Source organism: Falco punctatus (assembly GCF_963210335.1).
Source record: "Falco punctatus genome assembly, chromosome: 6".
Classification (NCBI taxonomy): Eukaryota; Metazoa; Chordata; class Aves; order Falconiformes; family Falconidae; genus Falco; species Falco punctatus.
Genome location: NC_137585.1, coordinates 72004360 through 72026279, shown reverse-complemented (window position 1 = coordinate 72026279; position 21920 = coordinate 72004360). Strand labels below are relative to the sequence as shown.

General features: G+C 64.7%; 4 protein-coding genes across 11 annotated transcripts; 3 read left to right on the top strand and 1 right to left on the bottom strand.

Moving 5' to 3' along the window:
* Positions 1–861: 861 nt before the first annotated feature.
* Positions 862–6753, top strand: CIMAP1B (ciliary microtubule associated protein 1B). Of its 4 annotated transcripts, XM_080392809.1 has the most exons (7): positions 862–4015; positions 4718–4834; positions 4939–5142; positions 5234–5335; positions 5911–6032; positions 6405–6545; positions 6659–6753. In XM_080392809.1, the coding sequence occupies exons 1-7, from the start codon at positions 3493–3495 to the stop codon at positions 6737–6739; spliced, it is 1290 nt and encodes a 429-aa protein (XP_080248935.1). In that variant the 5' UTR covers positions 862–3492; the 3' UTR covers positions 6740–6753. The 4 variants fall into 4 exon arrangements, with proteins under 4 accessions (XP_080248935.1, XP_080248932.1, XP_080248934.1 ...); XM_080392806.1 differs by having other exon boundaries at positions 4718–5335; XM_080392808.1 differs by having other exon boundaries at positions 862–4061; positions 4718–5335.
* An 820-nt stretch (positions 6754–7573) lies between these two features.
* On the top strand, positions 7574–11387 carry TYMP (thymidine phosphorylase; the record flags this gene model as incomplete). The annotated part of the gene is given in 8 exon segments (XM_080392823.1): positions 7574–8165; positions 8646–9043; positions 9251–9479; positions 9482–9603; positions 9676–9838; positions 10291–10521; positions 10945–11085; positions 11179–11387. Coding segments are annotated over 8 exon segments (2034 nt in total). The 3' UTR covers positions 11337–11387.
* Positions 11388–11446: 59 nt separating this feature from the next.
* On the top strand, positions 11447–12685 carry SCO2 (synthesis of cytochrome C oxidase 2). The gene is made up of 2 exons (XM_080392820.1): positions 11447–11558; positions 11931–12685. The coding sequence occupies exon 2, from the start codon at positions 11938–11940 to the stop codon at positions 12658–12660; it is 723 nt and encodes a 240-aa protein (XP_080248946.1). The 5' UTR covers positions 11447–11558; positions 11931–11937; the 3' UTR covers positions 12661–12685.
* Positions 12686–12797: 112 nt separating this feature from the next.
* NCAPH2 (non-SMC condensin II complex subunit H2) lies at positions 12798–21893 on the bottom strand. Of its 5 annotated transcripts, XM_080392805.1 has the most exons (21): positions 21832–21893; positions 20990–21291; positions 20693–20794; positions 20170–20225; positions 18774–18852; positions 18003–18074; positions 17727–17806; positions 17119–17270; positions 16663–16752; positions 16285–16388; positions 16097–16168; positions 15832–15898; positions 15424–15531; positions 14777–14830; positions 14290–14360; positions 14079–14148; positions 13877–13942; positions 13622–13674; positions 13341–13442; positions 13091–13240; positions 12798–12999 (listed from the first exon to the last, which is right to left on the bottom strand). In XM_080392805.1, the coding sequence occupies exons 2-21, from the start codon at positions 21095–21097 to the stop codon at positions 12862–12864; spliced, it is 1794 nt and encodes a 597-aa protein (XP_080248931.1). In that variant the 5' UTR covers positions 21098–21291; positions 21832–21893; the 3' UTR covers positions 12798–12861. The 5 variants fall into 5 exon arrangements, with proteins under 5 accessions (XP_080248931.1, XP_080248930.1, XP_080248929.1 ...); XM_080392804.1 differs by lacking the exon at positions 12798–12999 and having other exon boundaries at positions 13207–13442; positions 16669–16749; XM_080392803.1 differs by lacking the exon at positions 12798–12999 and having other exon boundaries at positions 13209–13442; positions 16669–16752.
* Between the last annotated feature and the right edge of the window lie 27 nt (positions 21894–21920).

The following is a 21920-nucleotide window of genomic DNA, read 5'->3' as shown; positions in this document are numbered from 1 at the left end:
TGTCCTGTGTCCCAGGATGGAGCTGGGCATCCCCTGCCCCGTGTCCCAGGAGTACATGGTGCGAGGGAGCCCACCCTGTTGCCCAGCCAGGAAGAGCCCCCCCAGACAGCCCAAGCTGTGGGTGCCCCTCCCTGTGCCAGGGCAGCCCACATCAGGGAATGGCAGCTGCCAGCACCCTTCCCTGGTTATGCCAGAGGCCAGGGTGCTGCCACCACCTGGGTGCCAGCACAGGGCCAAGGGAACACGTGGCAGTGGTGGCGTTGTGGCTGCGTGAGCAGCACTGGGGGACACGCCGCTCCTGCTGCTCACGAGCGAAAGCAGGACACGCAGGGACGGGGAAGCTCTTTTCATCTTGGCCAGACTCATCCCCGGCCCTGCGCCGGCACCCGAGCGCGGCCACCCTGGTGACGATGAAAGCAAAGCCGGGGCCTCCCCACCATGGGCACCCCATCAAAGGGACCAGCGGGGGCCACGCACTGCTGAGCTGCCCGTGTGCGTCGATGGGGCCTGGCTGCGTCGGCCCTGTTTGCTTTGGGGCAGGGATGACATTTTGGGTGTCTCATGGCACACCGGGCCAGCCACCCCTCCCCACCTGCCCGGGGATAAAATCCCTCAGGGCTGCTGCCCAGCTCCCCAGAGGGTCCGAGCCAGCCCCTGCTGCCTTGCAAGCTCTGAAGGGACACAGGTGAGTCCCTGCGGCCACATGGCGGGGGGTGGGTGGGTGCTGCGCTCCTGCATCTGGGTGCCCTGGCTGCAAGGCATCCCCTGTCTCAGCCTGCAAGCCACAGCATCCCAGGAGTCCCTGCATCCCTGCAGCCTGTGCCCTGCGCCCTGCACCCCTGCACCCCGTGCCCTGCACCCTGCAGCCCTGCGCTGTGCCCTGCACCCTGCACCCATGCACCCAGCACCCTGCAGCCCTGCGCCCTGCATTCCTGCATCCCCACACCTAACACTCTCCATCCTGCACCCGGCATCCCTGTAACTCCAAACCCTCCCACACTCTGCACCCACGTCCCCCGCACCCCTGCACCCTGCTCCCCTCCCTGCTGATGCCATCTCACTGCTGCTCCCCTGAGCACCGCTGGAGCACCCTGACACACACCCCCAGCTGCACCCTATGGGCTCCCCTGCACCCACTGCAGCAACCACAACACTGCCAGCCTGGGGGGGGGGCCCATGCACCCCTGTTGAGCGTCCTGCCTGGCCCTCCTGCTTCCAGGCACAGCCCCCAGAGCAGAGCCCAGCTAAGCCTGGCAACAGGAGGGCTGGGCAGGGGGCTAGAGCACCCATAGGGTGGGGGGCTCAGCAGGGACCTGAGCACCCCCTGTCATGCCGCTGCCCCTCCCTAGGGAAGGGACTGATGGAACCAACGAGGACGTTGAGGCTGGGGCTGCTGGGCTGCCTGCTGTTCGTCCCCTGGCTGCGCGGTGAGTGCCGGGGTGGGGGGGACACCGCAGTGCCCCCCACTCCTCCCCACTACCTGACCTCCTACCTTCCCCACAGGGCAGGAGCTGGCTGCCTGCGCCTGGGGCTGGGTGCCCTTCAACGAGGGGTGCTACAGCTTCTTCCCCAGGGAGCTCAGCTGGAGAAGGGCAGAGGTGAGGGAATGAGGGGCGGGGGGGACATGGGTTTGGGGGTGACCCTCTATGGCCACAGTGCCCCACGGTGCTCAGGAGGGGTCTGGACTTTGCTGGTCACCCTCCAGGGCCAGGCACTGGGGTGCCAGCGCCTCCCAGGGTGGTGATACTCCTCTCCAAAGATGTCCTGGCCCCATGAGGGATCAGCTGCCACCATGGTGGCATCACAGCTCCCTGTGCCAAGGGAGAGCCTCTGGCTGTTCCAGGCACCCTGTGCACCCATGTGGCCACAGCATCACTCCTGCCATCCTCATCCTTGGTGGATCCAAGAGCGGGTGACCAGCGGTTGGGCACCAGGGCTAGGGGGTCAGGATTTGGGGTCAGGGGCCAGGAGTTGGGGGCTGGGGTTGGGGCTTGGAGGCTGGGGACCAAGGATTGGGGTCAGGGACCAGCCTCCAAGCCCCAGTTTGTGGTCTGGGAACAGGGGTCGGGGTTGTGGACCATAGGTCAGGTCAGGTCAGGATCCAGTGTCACCCTCCCGTCACTGCCACAGGCCTTTTGCCAGCGCTTTGGCACCAGCACCCACCTGGCCTCGGTGCACAGCGCAGAGGAGCACCGGGCCATTGCTGCCCTGCTCTCTTCCTCCTACCCTGGCGAGGACAGCGAGGAGGAGGATGAGGATGATGGCATATGGATTGGCCTCCACCGTCCCCTGGGGGTGAGTGTGGCCCTGGGGCAGAGCTGGGACTTTCTTGGGACCCCCAAGACCCACTCTCAGCAGCCTCAAGTGGGGCTGGTGGCATCAGCCAAGGGGTTACGGCGTCACCCTCTGCCCGCCCCACAGAGCCGCCGCTGGCAGTGGTCAGACAGCTCAGAGGTGGACTATGGCTCCTGGCACCAGCAGCCCGGCCCCAGGAGGAGAGCCTGTGCTGCGCTGCAGGATGGCGCCGGTGAGCATGGCCCCGACGGTGGCATCGGGGACCCGGCCATCAGGTGACCCCAGCCACCACTGTCCATGGCCATCAGGGTCCCCAGCCACCAGCCACGGCTGGGCAGCCCTTGGTGGCAGGTGGCACCTGGGTATGCACGCACACACAGACGTGCACATACGTGCTGTGCAGGAGCAAACACACACATATGCGCACCTGCACCCTGTGCACACATATGGATGCACACAGTGCACGCACATGCTGCATGCACATGCACACACAAACCTCATGCACACACGTGCGCACATGCATACTGTGCGCACATGTATGCACAGTGCGTACACACACATGCACACATACACGCCATGCGCACACATAGACAGCCCTTGCACACATATGCACACGCGCAGCCTGTGTGCCCTGCGCTGCATTCTGGATGGCAGGGCCGCAGGGTGGCCATGCCAAAGGGGCCGTGGGGGTCCCGGGAGGCTGACAGCCCCTTTCCCTTCCAGATTTCATGACGTGGTACAGTGACGCCTGCTCTGAGAGAAAACCCTTCGTCTGCAAGTCCAGCGCCTAGAGCTGTGGGCAGTCCCCCAGCGCCAGCCACGCTGCCTTTACCCGCTGCCCTGCCTGCCACCACTGTCTGCCACCCCTGCCTGCCACTCCTGCCAGCTGCCCTTGCCTGTGCAGCCTGGCTGCTGGCCATAGTAAAGGTCCCTGAGCCCAACCTGGTCTGCACATCCTTCATCCCCTGCGCCTGGGGCCTCGCTGCCCGGCTCTGGATCCCACACTGCCCCACAGTGCCATGGGGCTGGGGAGGGAGGGACCCAGCCAGGGCCGGTGGTGCTGGGGTCACCCACCAAGCACCGGGTGCGGGGACAGGGACGGGGAGGGGTCTGGGCAGCCCAGGGCAGGGAGAGCTTCTACTGGAGGAAGAGCTGGGGCTGGCACATGAGCCCTGTGGCACACCCCACAGGACCCCCATGGACTCTGGGACACTCCCATCACGCCAGTGGGGCTCCTGTAGTTTCAGAGGGATCCAGTGGCCTGTGTGGGACCCCTGTGATGCCCAACAGTCCCCCAAGGCGGTAGGTGATCCACGTGGGACCCCCATGCAAGAGGATCCCCATGGTTTCTACTGGAGGGATCCTATGTGGGATGTCACACAGCTCTTATGGGACCCCTATGGCCCCCCTGAGACCCTTACGATCCCTCCTAGGACTCCCATGGCTCACATGGGACCCCCAACACCCCCAGCAAAGCCCCCCAATCCCACAGACCCCCTATGGCCCCATGGGACACCTGTGCCCTGGGATCAGCCTCTCCTGCAGTGGGACAGCCCCATGCCCAAGGCTGCCTGCATCCCCCATGTGCCCATGTCCTGCTTGTGCTGCCCCCGTTCCTGTCCCCCTCCCGGTCCCGTCCTGGCTGCCCAGTGCAGTTTGTTGTGCAGATGCCATAGTAACTGGGATAGGAGTGCCCGGCCAGAGCTCAGCACCGCTTGGGGTAAGGCGCCTCAGCTCTGCCGGGACCACCACCCCAGGGGCTGTGGGTGCGTCCGTGGGGCACTGGGGCTGTATCCATGGGGCACTGGGGGCTGCATCCAAGGAGCACTGAGGGTGTACCTATGGGGCACCGGGGGCTGTGTCCATGGGGTGCTGCGGGCTGTATCCATGAGGTGCTGGGGGGTCTATATCCATGGGATGCTAGGGTCTGTATCCATGAGGTGCTGCGGGCTGCATCCATGGGGTGTTGGGTGATCTGAATTCATGGGGCACTGGGGGGGCTGTACCCATGGGGTGCTGTGGGCTGTATCCATGAGGTTCTGGGGTCTGTATCCATGGGGCACTGGGGGGTCTATATCCATGACGCTCTGTGGGCTGTATCCATGGGGTGCTGGGGGCTGCATCCATGGGGCACCGCGGGCTGTATCCAAAGGGTGCTGGGCTTTCTTCCCTGTGGCTGTCAGGGCTGTTGCCCCTGGGTGCTGAGCAGGGGGTGCCGGGGGGTGCAAGGCCCCGGAGTTCCCCAACCATTGTGACACCTATGCCACTGTCACTATGCTACCAGCTCCTTGCCCACAGATGGCTGCTGGTGCCCAGGCTACAGACCCACGTCTCCGCCAAGGGGACTTGGGTGGTGGGCACCGTCAGGCGGTGGGACTGGGACGGGGACTTGGGGCTGAGGGGACATCGTCTCTGCCAGCAGGGTCTGCCATGTCAGCCAGCGCCTGGGTGGGCAGCTGGAGGCCCCACCGCCCCCGGGGCCCCATTGCCGCTCTCTACAGCAGCCCTGGGCCCAAGTATGGGCTTCCCACAAACGTCGGTGAGTTGGGGCCACAGGGGGCCTGGGGGGCCACAGTGCCAGTGGGGTGCCAGGGCCTGGGAAGCCAGGGGTCCCACACCCCACCGAGCACCCTGCCTGCGCAGGCTACCATCTGCATGACCCCTCCCGCGGCCGCGCACCTGCCTACAGCTTCGGGGTGCGTACGGGGGGGCAGCGGGAGGAGCACTCCCCGGGGCCAGCATACCTGCTGCCCCCTGGGACCACCACCAAGGGCAAGGACGGGACCCCCGCCTTCTCCATCTATGGCCGCCCCCGTGACCTGCCACCCATCCGCACCCCTGGGCCAGGTAAGGCAGGGGCCAGGAGCCCCCCAGGGGGCCGGCAGGGCTGGGGACCCCCCAGCTGTGCCCATGGCCCAGCTTCCCCCCTGCTCCCCAGGCTGCTACTCCCCGGAGAGGGCCAGCAGGGTGGCCTTCCCCTCCGTGCCCGCCTGCTCCCTCCGCTCCCGCACCCAGCAGGGCTCCAAACAGCAGACACCAGGTAGGAGAGATGGGGGCCAGGCTGGGCCCCCCACCGTCCTCCCTGGGCCAGGATGGGCCCCCCATTGTCCCTGATCTGGTCTGGGTCCCCACCATCCCTGGGCTGAGCCTCCCATCATCCCTGGGCCGAGCCCCCCATCATCCCTGGTCTGGTCTGCCCCCCCCCCCCCCATCCCTGGGCTGAGCCCCCCACCATCCTCCCTGGGCCAGGTTGGGCCCCCCATTGTCCCTGACCTGGTCTGGGTCCCCCACCATCCCTGGACTGAGCTCCCCATCATCCCTGGGGTCGTCTGGGCCCCCCATCATCCATGGGTTGAGCCCTCCAGCTTCCCTGGGCTGAGCCCCCCATTATCCTTGGGCCGAGCCCTCCATCATCCCTGGGCTGGTCTGGATCCCCCACCATCCCTGGGTTGAGCCCCCCATCGTCCCCAGGCTGGGTCCCCCACCATCCCTGGGCTGAGCTCCCCGTCACCCTCAGGCAGGGCCCTCCCTCCCCACCTCCCCAGGGTTCACCCCCCACTGCCCCACCTCAACCTGCCCCCCCAGCAGGGCCCAGCTGAGCCCCATTTCCCCCAGGGCCCGCAGCCTACCAGCTGCCCCCCATGCTGGGGCCCCGTGTGGTGAGCAAGAGCTCGGCCCCCAACTACTCCATACCGGGACGCAGCAACGTTGGTGCCTTCTACCAGGACCTGTGCAAGGTGGGCGGCAGGGGGTTAGGGCTCAGGAGGTTGAAGGTCCTGGGGGCTGGGTGCCAGGTGGCTGGGTGCTGGGTGCCAGTGTGCTGGGGCTTGAGGGGCCCAGGGGCTGGGTGCTGGGGTGCCGGGGAGCTGGGTGTTGGGGTGCCAGGGGGCTGAGGGGCTCAGAGGCTGGGTGTGAGGGTGCTGGGGAGCTGGGTGTTGGGGTGCCAGGGGGCTGAGGGGCCCAGGGGCTGGGTGTGAGGGTGCTGGGGAGCTGGGTGTTGGGGTGCCAGGGGGCTGAGGGGCTCAGAGGCTGGGTGCCGGGGTGCTGGGGAGCTGACGGGTGCAGGGGCTGGGTACCAGGGGACATGTCACCACACCCTCTGCCTGCAGACACCGGGGCCCTGCAGCTACCGCGTGGTGGACACCGACATCTACAAGCAGCGGGCACCACAGTACAGCATGCTGGCACGCAAACCCATCCCTGGTGACACCACCACCAAGCCTGGACCCGGTGCCTACAACCTCCAGCAGGTGAGGGGCTGCCAGGGGTCCCAGTGTCACGGGCAGCACAGAGGATGCCAGTAATGGGGGGGACAGGGTCCACGAGACCCCCGGCCCTCACCGTCACTGTCTGTCCCACCCAGCAGGGCCAGCAGCGGGGGCTGACATTCGGGATCCGGCACTCGGACTACCTGGCTCCCCTCATCGTGGATGTGCTTGACTAGGGGGGGGGTGGGGCGGCAGTGAGCGATGGAGACAACCGGTGCCAAGAGATCGATGCGTTGCAGCCAGAGGCTCTCCTGCTGTCCTCGTGTCCTGCTGTGTCACCCACCTGGGGCTGGGCAGCAGCACCCAGACACTGCGGCCATCCCAGGGCGGGTGGGGAGTGCTGGCCCCCCATGAGCAGTGCCCTCCTCTCCTGGAGGAGACCCTGGCAAGGCCATGGAGGAGGGAAGCAGGGCTGAGCTCTGGCCACAAAGCCCCACGGTTGGGGCAGTGCATGCTGCGGATGGAGGATCTGCTGCCCACACCAGCCCTGTCCCTGCTCCAGCCCCACCCCCACCACCTGCCCAGAGCACCCAGCTGGCACTTTCTGGCTGGTCACGCTGTCCCATCCCATCCCCATCCCATCCTGTTCCTGTCCCCATCCCACCCCTGTACCATCCCCAGCTGCCCAGCCATGACCCCTGAGCAGCAGGGGGGCTGCCACAGGCACTGCCTGTTCTGTCCCCGTCCTGTTCCTGTCCCAGCTGGGCAAAGGGCACAGGACAGCAGTGAGCCTCCGCTGGGGCACTCTGCCCACAGTGCCGTGGCCCCACTGCTGTGCCAGGACTGCCACTTGCATCTCCCTTGGTGTCCCCCCGCTGTGGCCATCCTGCTGCCACCTGGGCTTGGCTCTGACCACAGGTGCCCATGCTGGGCACTCAGCCCCCTCCGTGGCACCACAGCCTTCAGCCCCTAGGCAGGCCACCCCAGTGGCTGGGTGGAGGGTACACCTCAGGGTGTGGGTTGGCACTGGGAGCACCGGCCAGGGAGGGGGCACTCACCGGTAAAGTGCCATGGGACTCCCCCCTGTGCTGAGGGTGCTGTGGGTGCTGCAGGTACCATGGGTGCTGTGGGTACCATGGGTGCCATGGGACCTGTGGGTACTGCACATACCGTTGGTGCTGTGGGAACTGTGGGTGCCATGGGTGCTGTGGGAGCTGTGGGTACTGCAGGTGGGGATGCCAACAGCTGGGCAGGTGTGGCCATGCAAAGCCCTCAGGCATCGCCTGGGGTTGTCATGTGGGGAGTGGGGGGCCCGAGGGGCCCAGCCCCCCCCCGCCCCCGACCTCTCCCCGCCTGGCCTGAGCCTCATCCACTGCCCTGGGGACAAAGTCCAGCACCGGAGACTCCTCCTTGCCGCAGCAGCAGGTGCAAGCTGTGCAGGACCAGGTTGCGAGCCGTGCAGGACTGGGTGCCAGCTGCGCAGGACCGGGGTGCCAGCTGCGTGGGACAGAGGTGCCAGCTGTGCAAGACCAGCAATGGCTGCCCAGGCCTCCCTCCCAGCCCTCATCCGCAAGAAGCGGGATGGCGAGCAGCTGGAGGATGAGGAGATCCAGAGCTTTGTGCGCGGTGTGACAGAGGGCACCGTGCAGCAGGGCCAGATCGGTGGGCACACGGGCCCAGGGATGTGCTAAGGGGATGGAGTTGGGGACAGGCAGAAGGAGGGGTCATGGTGAGGGGCACAGCCAGGGGCACAGTGGGGGCTGTGGCACAGGGACATGGTGGGGAACATGGAGGAGGCATGGCTGGGACAGACCTGGAGGGGGGCTGGGGACATGGCCGGGGACCCGGCAGAGGGACACAGCAAAGGCCAGCACAGTGGGGCACACACGGCCAAGGCGGGGGGGAGGCTGCAGCTGGAGTGGGGGACCCAGAGGAGGGTGGTGGACCGGACAGCAAGGCAAGGCCCAGGATGCAGAAGGGGCTCATGGGCAGGGGATGCAGCTGGGGACCGCCCTGCAGGGATGAGGGGGAGACCCCTGGGATGGGGCAGAGGTGCCGGAGCTGGGGGGCTGCAGGGCCCAGAAAAGGGAGCGGGGGGGGGGAGCGGGGGGGGATCACTTCACCCACCCCCATGCCCCCCAGGCGCCATGCTGATGGCCATCCGGCTGCGGGGCATGGATGCGGTGGAGACACTGGCGCTGACGCGGGCCATGGTGGCCTCGGGCCGGGTGCTGGCCTGGCCCCGCGCCTGGTGGGGGCTGGTGGTGGACAAGCACTCGACGGGTGGTGTGGGGGACAAGGTCAGCCTGGCCCTGGCCCCCGCCCTGGCTGCCTGTGGCTGCAAGGTGAGTGGGGAAGGGGGGGCTGGGCCAGGCAGACAAGGCTGGGCAGGGGTCCTCATGCCCCACCCACCCACCCACTCACCCACCCTGCACCTGCAGGTGCCCATGATCAGTGGCCGGGGCTTGGGCCACACAGGGGGCACACTGGACAAGCTGGAGGCCATCCCCGGCTTCTGTGTCTCCCAGAGCCCTGAGCAGGTGAGGGATGGGGACACGGCTGCCACCACAGTCACCCTGCAGCACAACTCGAGGAGGCCAGGGTCTCCAACAGGATGCAGGGTGCCAAGGGGATGTGGGATGGCCACGGGACATGGGACACTGAAGGGATGTGGGATGCCGATGGGACACAGGATGCTGATGGGGTGTGGGATGCCGAGGGGATGCAGTGCACCAGTGGTCCCGCAGATGCAGAGCATCCTGGAGCAGGTGGGCTGCTGCATCGTGGGGCAGAGCAAGGAGCTGGTGCCAGCCGACCGGGAGCTATACAGCCTGCGGGACGTCACTGCCACCGTGGACAGCCTACCCCTCATTACAGGTACAGGGGAGGCAGGCACCCTGGCTGCATGTGGGGATGGGGGGGGTGGGGGGGCAGGCAGTGGGGCGAGGGCAGTGAGCCCAGAGAGGCTGTCCCGGCCCCAGCCTCCATCCTGAGCAAGAAGGCGGCAGAGCAGCTCTCGGCGCTGGTGCTGGACGTCAAGTTCGGGAGCGCAGCCCTCTGCCCCACGCAGGAGAGCGCGCAGGAGCTGGCCCACAGCCTGGTGAGCCCCTGCTCCCCCCGAGACCCCCAGCCTCAGGGCCACGTGCCCCCTGCTCAGCCATGCCTGCCGCAGGTGGTGGTGGGCGAGCAGCTGGGCATCCGCACGGCGGCCGTGCTGAGCCGTATGGACGAGCCGCTGGGCCGCTGCGTGGGCAGCTCGCTGGAGGTGCTGGAGGCCCTGGAATGCCTGGAGGGGGGGGGCCCCCCCGACCTGCGGGAGCTGGTCACTGCCCTGGGTCAGCCATGGGCACAGGGGGCGTGGGAGGGGCACGGGGGGGCCTGGCGGGGGGACAGCCCCACACACAAGTCCCTTCCCCCAGCCCAGCACCCCCTGCAACCTCAGGGTCCCTCTTACCCCCAGCCCTGTCCCTTCCAGCCTTGGGGTCTGGCCCTGGTCCCTGTCGTCCCCCCCTCGGGTCCTGTCCCATGTCCCCCCAGCCTGCCTGCCCATCCCCTGACACACCCACACTCCCCACCACCTTCAGCCCACTCCCCACAGCTGGTGCTTCACCCCTGCCACGCTCTGCCCCCCCCTGTGCCCAGGTGGTGGTGGGGTGGGGTCCCCAGAAGCAGTGGGATGGTAGAGCAGGGGTCCCAGCAGTGGGGCATGGTGGGGAAGGGTCCCAGGGACAGGGGGGAGCCCCAGGGACAGGGGTCCCAGCGGTGGAGTGCCAGCCTGGGCCCGCAGGTGGGCTGCTGCTGTGGCAGTGCGGGCTGGCCCCGGCGGAGGAGCAGGGCCGGCAGCAGCTGGCACGGGTGCTGGATGACGGCTCGGCCCTGCGCACCTTCGAGGCCATGCTGGGGGCGCAGGGGGTGCCCCCCAACATCGCCCACCGCCTCTGTGCCGGGACCCCCCCGGAGCGTCGCCAGGTCCTGGGGCAGGCAGGCACCCGTGAGGAGCTGCCCGCACTGCACGGAGGTAAGCCGTGGGTCTGCCCACGAAAGATGGGGTCTGCCCTCCCCAGGCCCACAGCCCCCTCCCCTGCCTCACAGCCCCCTCCCCAGCCCCCTACCCTGCCCTCCCCAGCCCCACACTGCCCCCCACCCCATACCCCTTCTGAGAGGCCAAGGGCTCCTCCAGTGCCCCGGGGTCCCTGTGCCCCCCTGTCGCCCCCCCCCAGCACCCTCTGGGATGCCCAGGGCTTCCCTGGCTTATTTCCTGCCTCCTGGGATCCCTGGCTGCACCCCCTGCCCCGCATCCCTGTGCACGGGGCACCCCGCACACCTCAGCCCCCCTGCATGCCTCTGGGTCCCTGACCCCCAGCCCCACACCCCATATGCCGCCCCCCCCCCGTTTCGGGGGCTGCCCGGCCCCTGCCGCCGCCGTGACCATCCCCCCCAGGCTGGGTGCAGCGGGTGCAGGCCTTGCCGCTGGCCCACGTCCTACACGAGCTGGGGGCCGGCCGGACGCGCGCCGGGGACCCCGTCAACCCCCGGGTGGGCGCCGAGCTGCTGGTGGCCGTGGGGCAGCGCCTGCGGGCAGGTAACGAGGAGGGGCGGGGGGCGGCCCGGGGGGCGCCGGCGGGGCCGGGCCGGGCCGCCCACGGCCCCCGCCCACGGTCGGCCTCGCCCGCAGGCGAGCCCTGGTTGCGGGTGCACCACGAGGGGGCGCTGTGCGCTGCGGCGCGGCGGACGCTGCAGGCCGCGCTGTGCCTGGCCCCGGGCCCGCCTCGCGCCCCGCCTCCCCGCCTGGCCGCGACCATCCTGCCCGACGGGGCCCCGCGCCCCCACTGACGCCGCCGCCGGGGGGCGCCCTGCGCCGCACCGGGCCGGGCCCGCGGCCGGGTGAGGGTCGGGCGCCCCCGGCGGCGGCGCGGCGGGACGTGCAGGCTGGGAGCCGGCGGCGGGCGGGGCGCAGTGCGCGTGCGCGCTCCTCTGCCCCGCCCCTTCCGCTTGTGGCGGCGCGGAGCGCACCGGGCGTGCAGGCGGGCCGGGGCTCGGGGTCAGAGGGCAAAGGTCAGCGACGGGCGGAGGGCACCTGCAGGGGTGAAAGGGCGCGAGTGGGAGGTTGCGGCGGGCTGGAGGCGAGGGGCAGGGGGTCAGCAGCAAAAGGGATGAAAGGAGGGGTCGGAGGGCAGCAGGGGCAGCGGGTCAGAGGGCTGGGGGCAGGAGCGGTGGGGTGAGGGGTCAAAGGGCAGGTGGGGACATACACTGAGGTGTCCAACGGCAGCAGGGGGACAGAGGGCTAGGGGAGAAGCAGGGGGCTGAGGAGTCAGAGGGCAGAGGCCAGAGCGTGGCAGGGGAGCAGGGGCGGTCAGAAGGCAGGAGGCTGGAGGTGTGGGTTCAAAAGGGACGCAAAGGGCAGGGGCTCACTCCCCCTCCCCACAGCCCCACCATGTTCCGGGCCCTGCTGCCGGCCCTCCGCCTGCCGTGCCGCCTGCCCGTGCTGCGGGCCCTGCACAGCCCGGCCCCGAAGCGGCTGCCACTGGGGCGGCGGGTGGCGGTGGTGGCAGCGGCAGGGGCAGCGGCGGGGGCATCCTGGCTGTACCTACGGGAGGAGAAGGCGCGGCGGCGGCGGGCGCGGCGGCGGGAGGAGCTGCGGGCACTGGCACTGGGCCAGGGTGACTTCCAGCTGCTGGACCAGGAGGGGCGGCGGCGATGCAAGGCTGATTTCCGTGGGCAGTGGGTGCTGCTCTACTTCGGCTTCACCCACTGCCCCGACATCTGCCCCGAGGAGCTGGAGAAGCTGAGCCGGGCCGTCCGGCTGCTGGAGCGGGAGCCGGGCCTGCCTCCCGTCCAGCCCCTCTTCATCACCGTCGACCCCGAGCGTGATGACGTGGCAGCCGTGGGGCGATACGTGCGGGACTTCCACCCACGGCTGCTGGGACTGACCGGCAGCCCTGAGGAGGTGCAGGCGGCCAGCAGCGCCTACCGCGTCTACGCCAGCGCCGGCCCAAAGGACGAGGAGGGCGACTACATCGTGGACCACACCATCTTCATCTACCTGCTGGGCCCTGACGGGCTCTTCCTCGACTACTACGGGCGCAACAAGACGGATGCACAGATCGCCCATAGCGTCCGCCGGCACATGGAGAGCTATGAGCCGGTCCTGGAGTGAGGACAATAAACGCACCTGTGCCCCACCAACGCCTCCTGCAGCCCCGGGGACCCTGGCCACCCCCCCCAGAGCAGCTGCCAGCCCCAAGGGGTGGAGCTTCCTCCCCCTCCATCTGGATCCCCCAAGACAGCAGAGCATTTACCAACCCCTGGGTTTATTGCCAAGGGTGCGGGGGAGGGTATGTTCAGGGGAGACCCTTGCTCAGGGGCAGGCGGAGGGGGGCTGGAAGGTGTGGAAGCGATCGTGTGCTCGCTGCTGGGTGAGGAGCCGCAGCTGCATGGTGTCCACTGCCTGCTCCAGCCCTGGGCCCTGCGCCAGCTCCACTATGTAGTCGTTGGCCTGGGGAGAGAGGGGAGGAAGAGCAAACAGTTGGGTGGGCTGGGGGGGGGCAGCAGAGCCCAGGAGTCCCCCCTGCAGCCCCCCTACTCACCAGCTGGAGTGAGGCCAGCATGTAGCGGCACACCTCGAAGGCAGGCTGCCCTGCCACCAGGCTGGCGAAGGACTGCCACTCGCCCAGGGCTCCACACCTGTCCCCTAGCATGTCCCCGTAGCTGTGGATGTCAAAGGCGCCTTGCTCCTCCTGCAGGCAGAGCAGGTTTAAGCACAGGGAGGGGGCTGCCAGCCCCCTACCCGCACAGGTACCTGCCTGCCCCCGGCCCCCTGCCCGCATGGATCCTTGCCTGTTCTTGCAACAGTGGCCCCATCCTCTCCTCCCAGCAGCGGATGTTCTGGGACAGCTCCGTCTCCTGTGCGTACTTCTGGGAGTCAGCAATGAACAGCTCCTGTGGGGAGAAGGGAGAGGGGACACCCAAACGCTCCTGCAGCCTGCTCCCACCTGGCACCCACCCTGGGCTGGAGCCCCCTGCCACTAGTGGCACATCCCCACCACGTCCCCACACCAGCCCACTGCCAGCGGCGCATCCCTGCCCTGTCCCCACACCAGCCCGTCGCAGTCACCTACCACATTCCTGTGCACCAGCTCCTCGTAGCCCAGCAAGCCCAGGTCAGGGGCACCTGCAGGAGGGCAGAGTGTCACCTGTTGCGAGGCCACACAGCCACCCCCTCCACACCAAGTGGGGACAGGGGAGGCTCCCAAGGGCGGACAGGGGTGTTTGGGAGGGGTTACAGCAGCAGCCCCCCTGGCTGGCAGCATGTCCCACTGAGGCCATGGGGCTCGTGCCAATGGGAGGGCACTGGCCGGACCCTCAGCGCTCACCTAGGGCTTCTTCCCTCAGCTCCTCCAGGGCCTCAGGCAGGATGTCGTTGTACTCCACGGAGTCATCTGCCAGGAGGGGAGAGCCACTCAGCACCTGCCGGGCCTGGTTCCCTCCCAAGGGCCACCCAGCAGCTGCTACTGCCGGAGGGGACAGGACGGGATCACTGGCTGGGGCTGGGGGTGATGCGGGGTGCCAAAGTACCTGCTCCTTCATCGCAGTCAGCTCTGCGTTCTTCCTCCAGCAGGTCCAGCTCCTCGCACAGCAGCAGCCCCTGGTGGAGAACAGCCCTGAGCACCCCCACCCTGGCTACCCAGCCCCCCCAGGGCCGAGGATGGTGGGAGTGGGGGTGCAGGCAGGAGGCCAGGAGCACCCCCCCCTGCACCAGGTGCTCCCCCTGGCTATGCTCACTTACTCCTCGGCGCTGCAGGTGCTTCTGTGCCGCTGCCCGCTCCTTCAGTTGCTTGCAGTACAGCACCTCCAGGTCTGCGCAGAGATGGGGCTCAGCCCTGGGCAGCATACCTCTGCGTCCCTCCCGGCCCCCATCCCAGCACACCATGGCCCTCAGGGTGCCTTTCTGGGCTCCTCACGTGGCACAAGCTCTGCCCTTCCCCTCCACCCTGCCACTGCTGCCAAAGCCGAGGCCCTTGTCCCCTGGACCCCCGGCGCAGGTGGGGCTTTGCAGGCGGTGGAGGGGAAGTTTCGTTCAGCCAGTGTGCAAGCCTGCCCTCCAAATAAAGAGGGGCAGCTACAGGACTGAGATTGTTCTAGATTCCCAGTCTCCAGAACTTGCCCCAGTGAGGTGCCCTGCTGCTTTTCAGCCCCAAACCCACACAGGGAGGCACATGGCTGCTGGAAGCAAAGTGCTGACTCTCCACTGGGTCCTGCCACATCCTGCTCACCTGTGAATGTCGGCCCTTTTCTCTTGGTTTTCTTGCTGTCAGTGACATTGCTGTCTGGGGAAAATTGAGACAATTAAAAGTTCCCAGGATGGCCACCAACAGTTCCAGTTCAGCAGCTCCTGAGTTCTAACACAGCGTGCTCTGCCCAGCATGGCCCCACCACCTCTGGGGACGGAGGGACTGCTGCTTTTACCTCTCCTCCTCCCCCAGCAGCAAACCCTGCTGCACAAGCTACCCACCATTATTTCAGCTGCTATTATGCAACACTCTCTTTGCGCCAGCTATGAACGCATTCTGCTTAACACCCTGCTGAGCTGGAAAGCTCTGGCCAATCTATTCCCTCTTAGATAAGTTGCCCCATTCTCCTCAAAGCTTTGGTTAAGGCTGAGGTATGAGCCCAGGTGAGGAGATCCTGGGCCAAGGAAGGTGATTCGCATCCTGCTTAGTAAATGGGATGCCATTTACCGCGAGACCAGGACAAGAGCGGAGACACCAACTGCTACAGGACCAAAGCCACTGGGGAACGGGGCTGGCCAGCACCAGAGCACACGCGGCAGAAGGGTTTCAGCAAGGCGCTTCCTGGCAGAGAAGGATCCTGCCACGAACTTGGCCAGATCACGGCAGGAAACTCACACCACGATACTCACAGGCTGCAGAGAACCATTTCATGAAGTCCTGGAGCTTCCTCGCTCCCTTCCTTTTCCGCTTGCCACCGACCACATCATCCAGGCCATATGGCACCAAGAAGGGCCTCCCTGGAAGCAGGCAGAGATCAGCAGCCCTGCAAGCAGCATTGGGTGATGCAGGGAGTCCTGTGCCACTGCTCTAAGGGCAGCCCAGCCACCCCTGAGGCTCCAAGACAGGGCAACTGCCCCGCTCCCAGCCCCCTCTGCACATTATGGGGCTGGGAAAGACCTGCTGTGGCTCTGTGGACACTGAAGGACAAGTGACTGGGAAAGCTAGCCTTCCTGCTCCTATGCAGCTAGGCCCTGGCCCCTCCAGGGCAAACCAAAACCCAGGGAGCAGCCCCTCATCCCCAGCGCCACCTCAAATACCTTTCTTGAACGGCTTGTCCTCAGTGTCACTGAAAGGGTCAAGGCTTTGCCATGGATCCAGCATCTCCTGGCAGAAGAATCAGCACAGATGAAACCAGCAAAGCTCCCTGCAGCACCCCGGGCTGGGTGCACAGGAGCCACCTGGCCCGGTGCGTCCCCCCACCATCGGCACCAGCGCAGCACAGTGGGAGGGGCAGGGATGTCCTGGGGCTCCCTAGTGTCCCACGTGGATTCAGAGAGGCTCCCTGGCTCTGGGCCCCCCTACCTTGATGTGGGCTTTAGGATCCTGAGCAGGGACTCGCTCCCGCAGCATGCGACTCTTCGCCTGGGGCAGGCCCTGGCAGACACAGAACAGCCAGTGAGTTTCCTGTGGCACCAGGCTTCGAAGAGCAGGGAGCAGGGCTCTGGGGAAGGAGTGAGGCAGTGCCCCCGTGAGCCCCTGCCCACACCTACCATCTGGGCCTCGACGTGTGTGTTAGCAGCTGGAATCATTTCTGAATCATCCTCCAGGGCCCCAGGCATGTCACCCTCTCCGCCGCTGTCATCACCTGCAGCACCTGGTGGGGGAACGACATGGGTAAATGCTGTAAAAGCCTCTGGGATCTCCCGTTCCCACCCCATCTACCAAGGAGTTCCCCTGAGGAGTTTTGTTTCTCATGGCCAAGGGGCCAGCTGAAGCTGCTGAGAGGACTGGACTACCTCGATGTAGCAGAGGGCAGGAGCACCCTGCGCAGCAGCAGCTGCCCGAAAGCACCCGGCCCTGCCCGACGCGCAGGCAGGAAGGACGAACGGCCGGGTCTCCCCTCAGCCCGCTGACCACGCACACCTCACCTCTGCCTTCAGAGAAGCTCAGCGCCTGGATGGGAGCCATGCCAGCACTCACACGCTCCTTCCCTCTGTCAAGGCTGCAGGACAGTACTGCTGAGGTGACAGAGGCAAGAGGTAAGCTGCCGCCCCAGTAGGCGGGCTGCCCCTGCCTGCAGGAGCCCCGGTGAGGCCAAAAGCCACGGGCAGCATCCCCCCTGCAGCCAGGGGGCAGCTGCTGGCATTCAGCACCCTGCTCTTGCCCAGCACCTGATCATCTCGGGCAATGAGGGGCCCTGCTCTGCTGGCAGGTAGTTTTGCCTGAGGCAAGCCACAGAGGAAAGCCACAGCCACCTCTCCCCTGCCCCAGGGAGCTGGGCTCTGGAGGCAGGCAGCCAGCAACGCACCCCAGGCTGCCTCCCCACCAGCACTGCCTCCTGGCTGGCAGTTCTGTGACCACCCGCACCCTGAGCCCCCTCGTACCTGCCTCTGTGCTGGGGCCCTCCCTGTGCTGCTGCTTCTGCAGGCAGATGGGGGAGAGGCCTGACAGCTCCAGCAAGAAGGCTCCAGTGGCGTGCGGAGTGCTTGTGTTCATCCAGAAATCCTTCCGGCTGGCAAGGATCTCCCCTTTCCGGCTGAGGGCAAAAACCCATCAGGGGACTCCCTGAGACCAGGGGGATCTCCATGGGCCCAGGGAGGGGGATGCTGGTCTGCCTCAGGGGGAGCCCTGCTGGGGCGTCTCCAAAGCCAGAGCCCCCCAGCTCCAGGGTTGGGGGGGGATCAGTCCCAGTCCTCCCAACGGCCACCGTCAGCTTCTCTGGCACAAAGTCCTGCCTGGATTTCCTGGCAGAGCCCCAGCTTGTCCCTTCCCTGGGGACCTTCCTGCCCTGCCTTCACCAGAGGCCATTCCCAGGAGGACCCGCACACCTGTGGGATTATCCTTCTTGCCCGCTGTCCAGTTTTAATTGGGAAAGCGCTACTTCCTTGGCTAAGGCACAAGGAAAGCTCAACCCTACTACAGTGATGAGGTGGGGGGAACACCAACTAAAGCCTCAGGGGCAGCCAAGGGGCATAGCGAAGGGAGCTTTCACCTGAACAGAGGGTTGTTTTTCTTCTCAGCCTCTTCTGGAGGGACCAAACACATCGGAGTCAAGGGAACAATGTTCACAGCCTGCAAAAGTAAGGTGGCAGGAGGGTGGCTGCCCCCACACAGGCTGGGACAGAGCCTGGGGAAGGCACACAGCACAGCACAGCCACCATTCCCGCAGAGCCTGGCCAGTCCAGTGGCTGGCCCCAGGCACCTCTGGGATTCATCTGGGGAAACCCCAGCGTGGGGAGGGACAGAAAAGGAGAATGGCTTCTCTTACGTTGGGCTGATGATCCTTCTTCATGTCCACATTTGCCTGGCTGGTGTCCTTGAGGTCATCCAGGGAGAGGAACTGCCAAGAGAGCCCCAACAGTGGTCACTTTGGCTTGGTCTGCTAGGCCACACCGCCACTGAGGGGCCCTAACTGGAGCCAGGGGGCAGACATGGGGTGCCCCCACGGCTATACTGTGCCAGCAGGACAGACCCGGCAGGAGAGACAACAGAGCTGCAGCTTCTGAACTGCTGTCACAGAACAGGAGTGGGGCTGGGGTGTGCAAGCACTGCAAGGGTAGCACCCAACAGGCAGGAAACAAGCGAGGAGGGAATGAAGGTGCCCACTTCCATGGAAATGGTCCAGCCCCGACAGCTCCTTCAACCCTGGGGGACAGAGTCCTGAGGAAACAGCCTGAGTTCGGGATTAAGAGAAGGAAGGCTGAGCCACAGTGTGAAGAGGGGGGTCCCCACGTGCTGCACAGGAGCTAGCTCTTCTCCAGGAGGGCTGTGAGGTGGCAGGTCCCGTCCCTCAGAGATCAGTCCAGAAGTCTTGCGACAAATTGCTCACCAAGCGCTTCTGCTGTGCCCAGGGCAGAGCAGGAAGCCATGGGGTTAAACATTCCCTGCTAGGGAACAGCAGGGGAGCATGCACAGGAGGTGGCAGCAGTCAAGAGTGCTGGAGGCAGCCCCCTCGTACCCTCACAGCAGAGACCAGCTCTGCCCACACTCACAAGCCACCGAGCACTCTGCTCCCCACACAGCAACGCAGCACACTCACCTCCACCTCTTCCTCAGTCCTAAAGCTTGTGTCGGTGTCTTTGCCATCCTGCCCCACAGAGCTGGGTTGTTTTTCACGCCTGAGTCAGGGAACAAACCACACAGTCAGGATATGCCTGGGGCAGCAGCAAAGGGCTGGAGGCAAAGCGGCAGCAGGTTCTGCCCAACCCTGCTGCAGCAACCCTAAGCAGGAGCATCCCACGGTGCTACAGACAGTACAGAGAGGTGATGGTATGACTGTTAGCACCATAGAACGGCCACACCACCAGCATGCTCCCCCAATAAGGGTGAGCTCACATGCTCTTAGTGCTCCTCTGCACCTGCCCAGGAAGGAGGCAGGGGGGCAGGGGCTGCAAAGGAATCAGGGCTTGCAGGACAAGGGGATTCAGCCTGCCTGACAAATCCCAGCTGGAACAAAAACATCCTGCCAATTCTGGCTTGCAAGCTCCATTACAGGAACAGGAGGGAACGCTTCCATTTGATCCCACAGCACAAAAATAATTGTCAGAGACTTTTGGAACCTTCCACAGCAGCTTCATGTTGCTCCAGCCCAAGCAGAGCCTCTTTCATGTCCTCTGACTCAATCTCCCTGTGCAGCTGGCAATATTTCCTACAAACGGGGCTCAGTGCTGGGCAAAGCAGAGGCGGAATGGCTCCTTCAGGAAACTTGTTTGCGTGGCTTGAGCCAAGCAGTTGTTTGGAGTGCAGTGCAGCACAAAAACCTTGTCTTTCCCCAAATGCCCAGGCCAGGCACAGGAGGTTGCTGTTAGCTGACCTCTCCTCAGCGCAGAGCATGCTCAGAGCCGGCACCAGGCAAGTTACACAAGGCAGCTTGGGGGCTGCAGCAGGAGAGCCTCACTTTCAGCAATAAGGGGAAAAATAAATCACAAGCTGCTTTGTCACACAGGACAGTTCATTTTCTGCCAAGATTGACTCTGTGGGACACTGCCTTCTCCTTACGCAATGGCAAAGTGCTGCGGCAAGAAAACTGCAGAATGATGCCACTGAAAGAGGAGCGCAGCGCATGGGACAGGCATTGCTCCAGGCTCCCTGCGCTGAAGGCAATCACACAAGAGGCCTTCTCTACAGCCACAAAAGTCCTTCTGCTTCCAAGAACTTTTTACAGGGCTGGAGACTGGTGCTGCAATAGTGGTCTGGGTTTTTTTTAAAGCAACGATTGCCTAGCGGCAGAGCGGTCAGTGGTAGCAGAAGCAACAGAACCTCAGCAGGAAAGAAAATGGGGAAGGGCTCGGGCCTTACTGCAACATGGAGGGCAAGAGCAGCAAGGCAGAAGGACATAGCAGCATTTTCTGCCAAGGCAGTGAAGGTACTGGAAGGCAACAGCCCCAAGCCCTGGCAGAGATCCCTCTCTGTGGCACAGGGAGAACTCTACTTACTTTTTATTGGAGATGAAGTCGAGTGTCTGGTAGACCAACAAGTAGAGATACTCCACCTGCAAATGAGCAGCCAGAGACTTGGAGAAGGAGAAAGCAGCTCCCAGAAAAGCTACTCCAGCTGATGCTGGGATGAACCACTGCCCTAATCTTATCCCCAGGCAGCCGGAGTTTGGTTTCTTGATAATCTTGTTACTCTTTTCACTGTTTAAGCCATTCTGAGGCCAGATTTGGGGCAGCAGGGATTTTGTATTTGATCCTCTAAAGAAACCGCTAAACACAAAATTCTTCCCCTTTTCCAAGCTGCCAAGCCAACACGCATAAAGAGGTTGAATTTAGGAATTATGAATTTATATCCTTTTGTTTCCATTAGTTGTTATTACATTCACGTCCTTCAAAACCCAGGGGCACTGCCCAGAGTGGCCCCTATGGAGCTCAGCCTCAGGACTAACGGCTGAGGGACTGCAGAATAGGCAGGGTGACAGGAGCAAGGCCATGATGCAGCAGCCGCTGCTGCTTTCCTCACCTTCTTACTGTAGATGCAGGCAGAACCCTGGATCAACAGAGCTGCTTCAATGAAGTTCATGGTTGTTTTGCCATTATCGAAGGAAATGCAGATTTGATCCAGCTGTAAAACAGGTAAAAGAAGGAAAATGACACGCTGATTCACAGGCTAGCTTTGAGGGCAGGACAGGGAAGAGTCAGGAGTATCAGCAGCGTGCTGGGGGGGCACAGACAGAAAGTCCCCCCATACAGGCAGGGTTGAAGGGCATCACCCCAACCTCCCCAACCCAGCACATGGGACGCAGGGGGCCCCCCTTACCTCCTCCAGGTACTCCCCGAGCTGAGCAGCTACATCCACCTCCCAATTCTTGGTGAGGTCACGGATGGGCTGCAGGAGGTGCAGGAAGCGTGACTCCACCTCCTCCATGGTGGCAGTTCCTGGTGGAGGAGCTCACAGCACCCTCGGCAGCCAGACAGAGCCCCAAGGGTATGTAAACAGTTTTAAACCACTTGATTCTTGACAGATGATCCCACAGGTGATAGCTGAAGGTTACAGGTCACTTCCAGTTAGGTACAGGTGACATCTGGCAATAGCTGGCTAGCATAGATATCTGAAGTCAACTGGATTTCAGTAGAAATACAAATTCATAGACTCATTTAGGTTGGAAAAGCGAGTCCAACCATTAACCCAGCACTACCAAGCCCACCACTAAACCATGCTCCCAAGCACCATCTACACATCTTTTAAATACTTCCAGGGATGGTGACTCTACCCTTTCCCTGGGCAGCCCGTTCCAGTACTTGACAACCCTTTCAGTGAAGACATTTTTCCTAATATCCAATCTAAACCTCCCTTAGTGCAGCTTGAGGCCTTTTCTTCTCCCACGGTACTTGGGAGAAGAGATCGATCCCCGACTCGTTGCAGCCTCCTGTCAGGTAGCTGTAAAGAGCGACAAGACCTCCCCTCAGCTTCACAGAAAAGCAGAATACTACCGGAGCAGCACCTCAGAACCCAGAATCACAAAACTTAACACCGTCTTTCACCCCGTGAGGCAGCCGTAGAGAGACAGGAGACAAATCCACCCGGACAACCGAGCCGCTCCGAGATGGACACCAGCAGCAAGCTCGCCCACCCCAGGTAACGCTGGCCCCAACACTCACCAAGCACCGCCAGCCACCCCTTCCCGCCGCCATTTTGTGTTTCCCGCCCAGCGGAACGCGCGGGGCGGGGCGTGTGACGTCACTGCGTG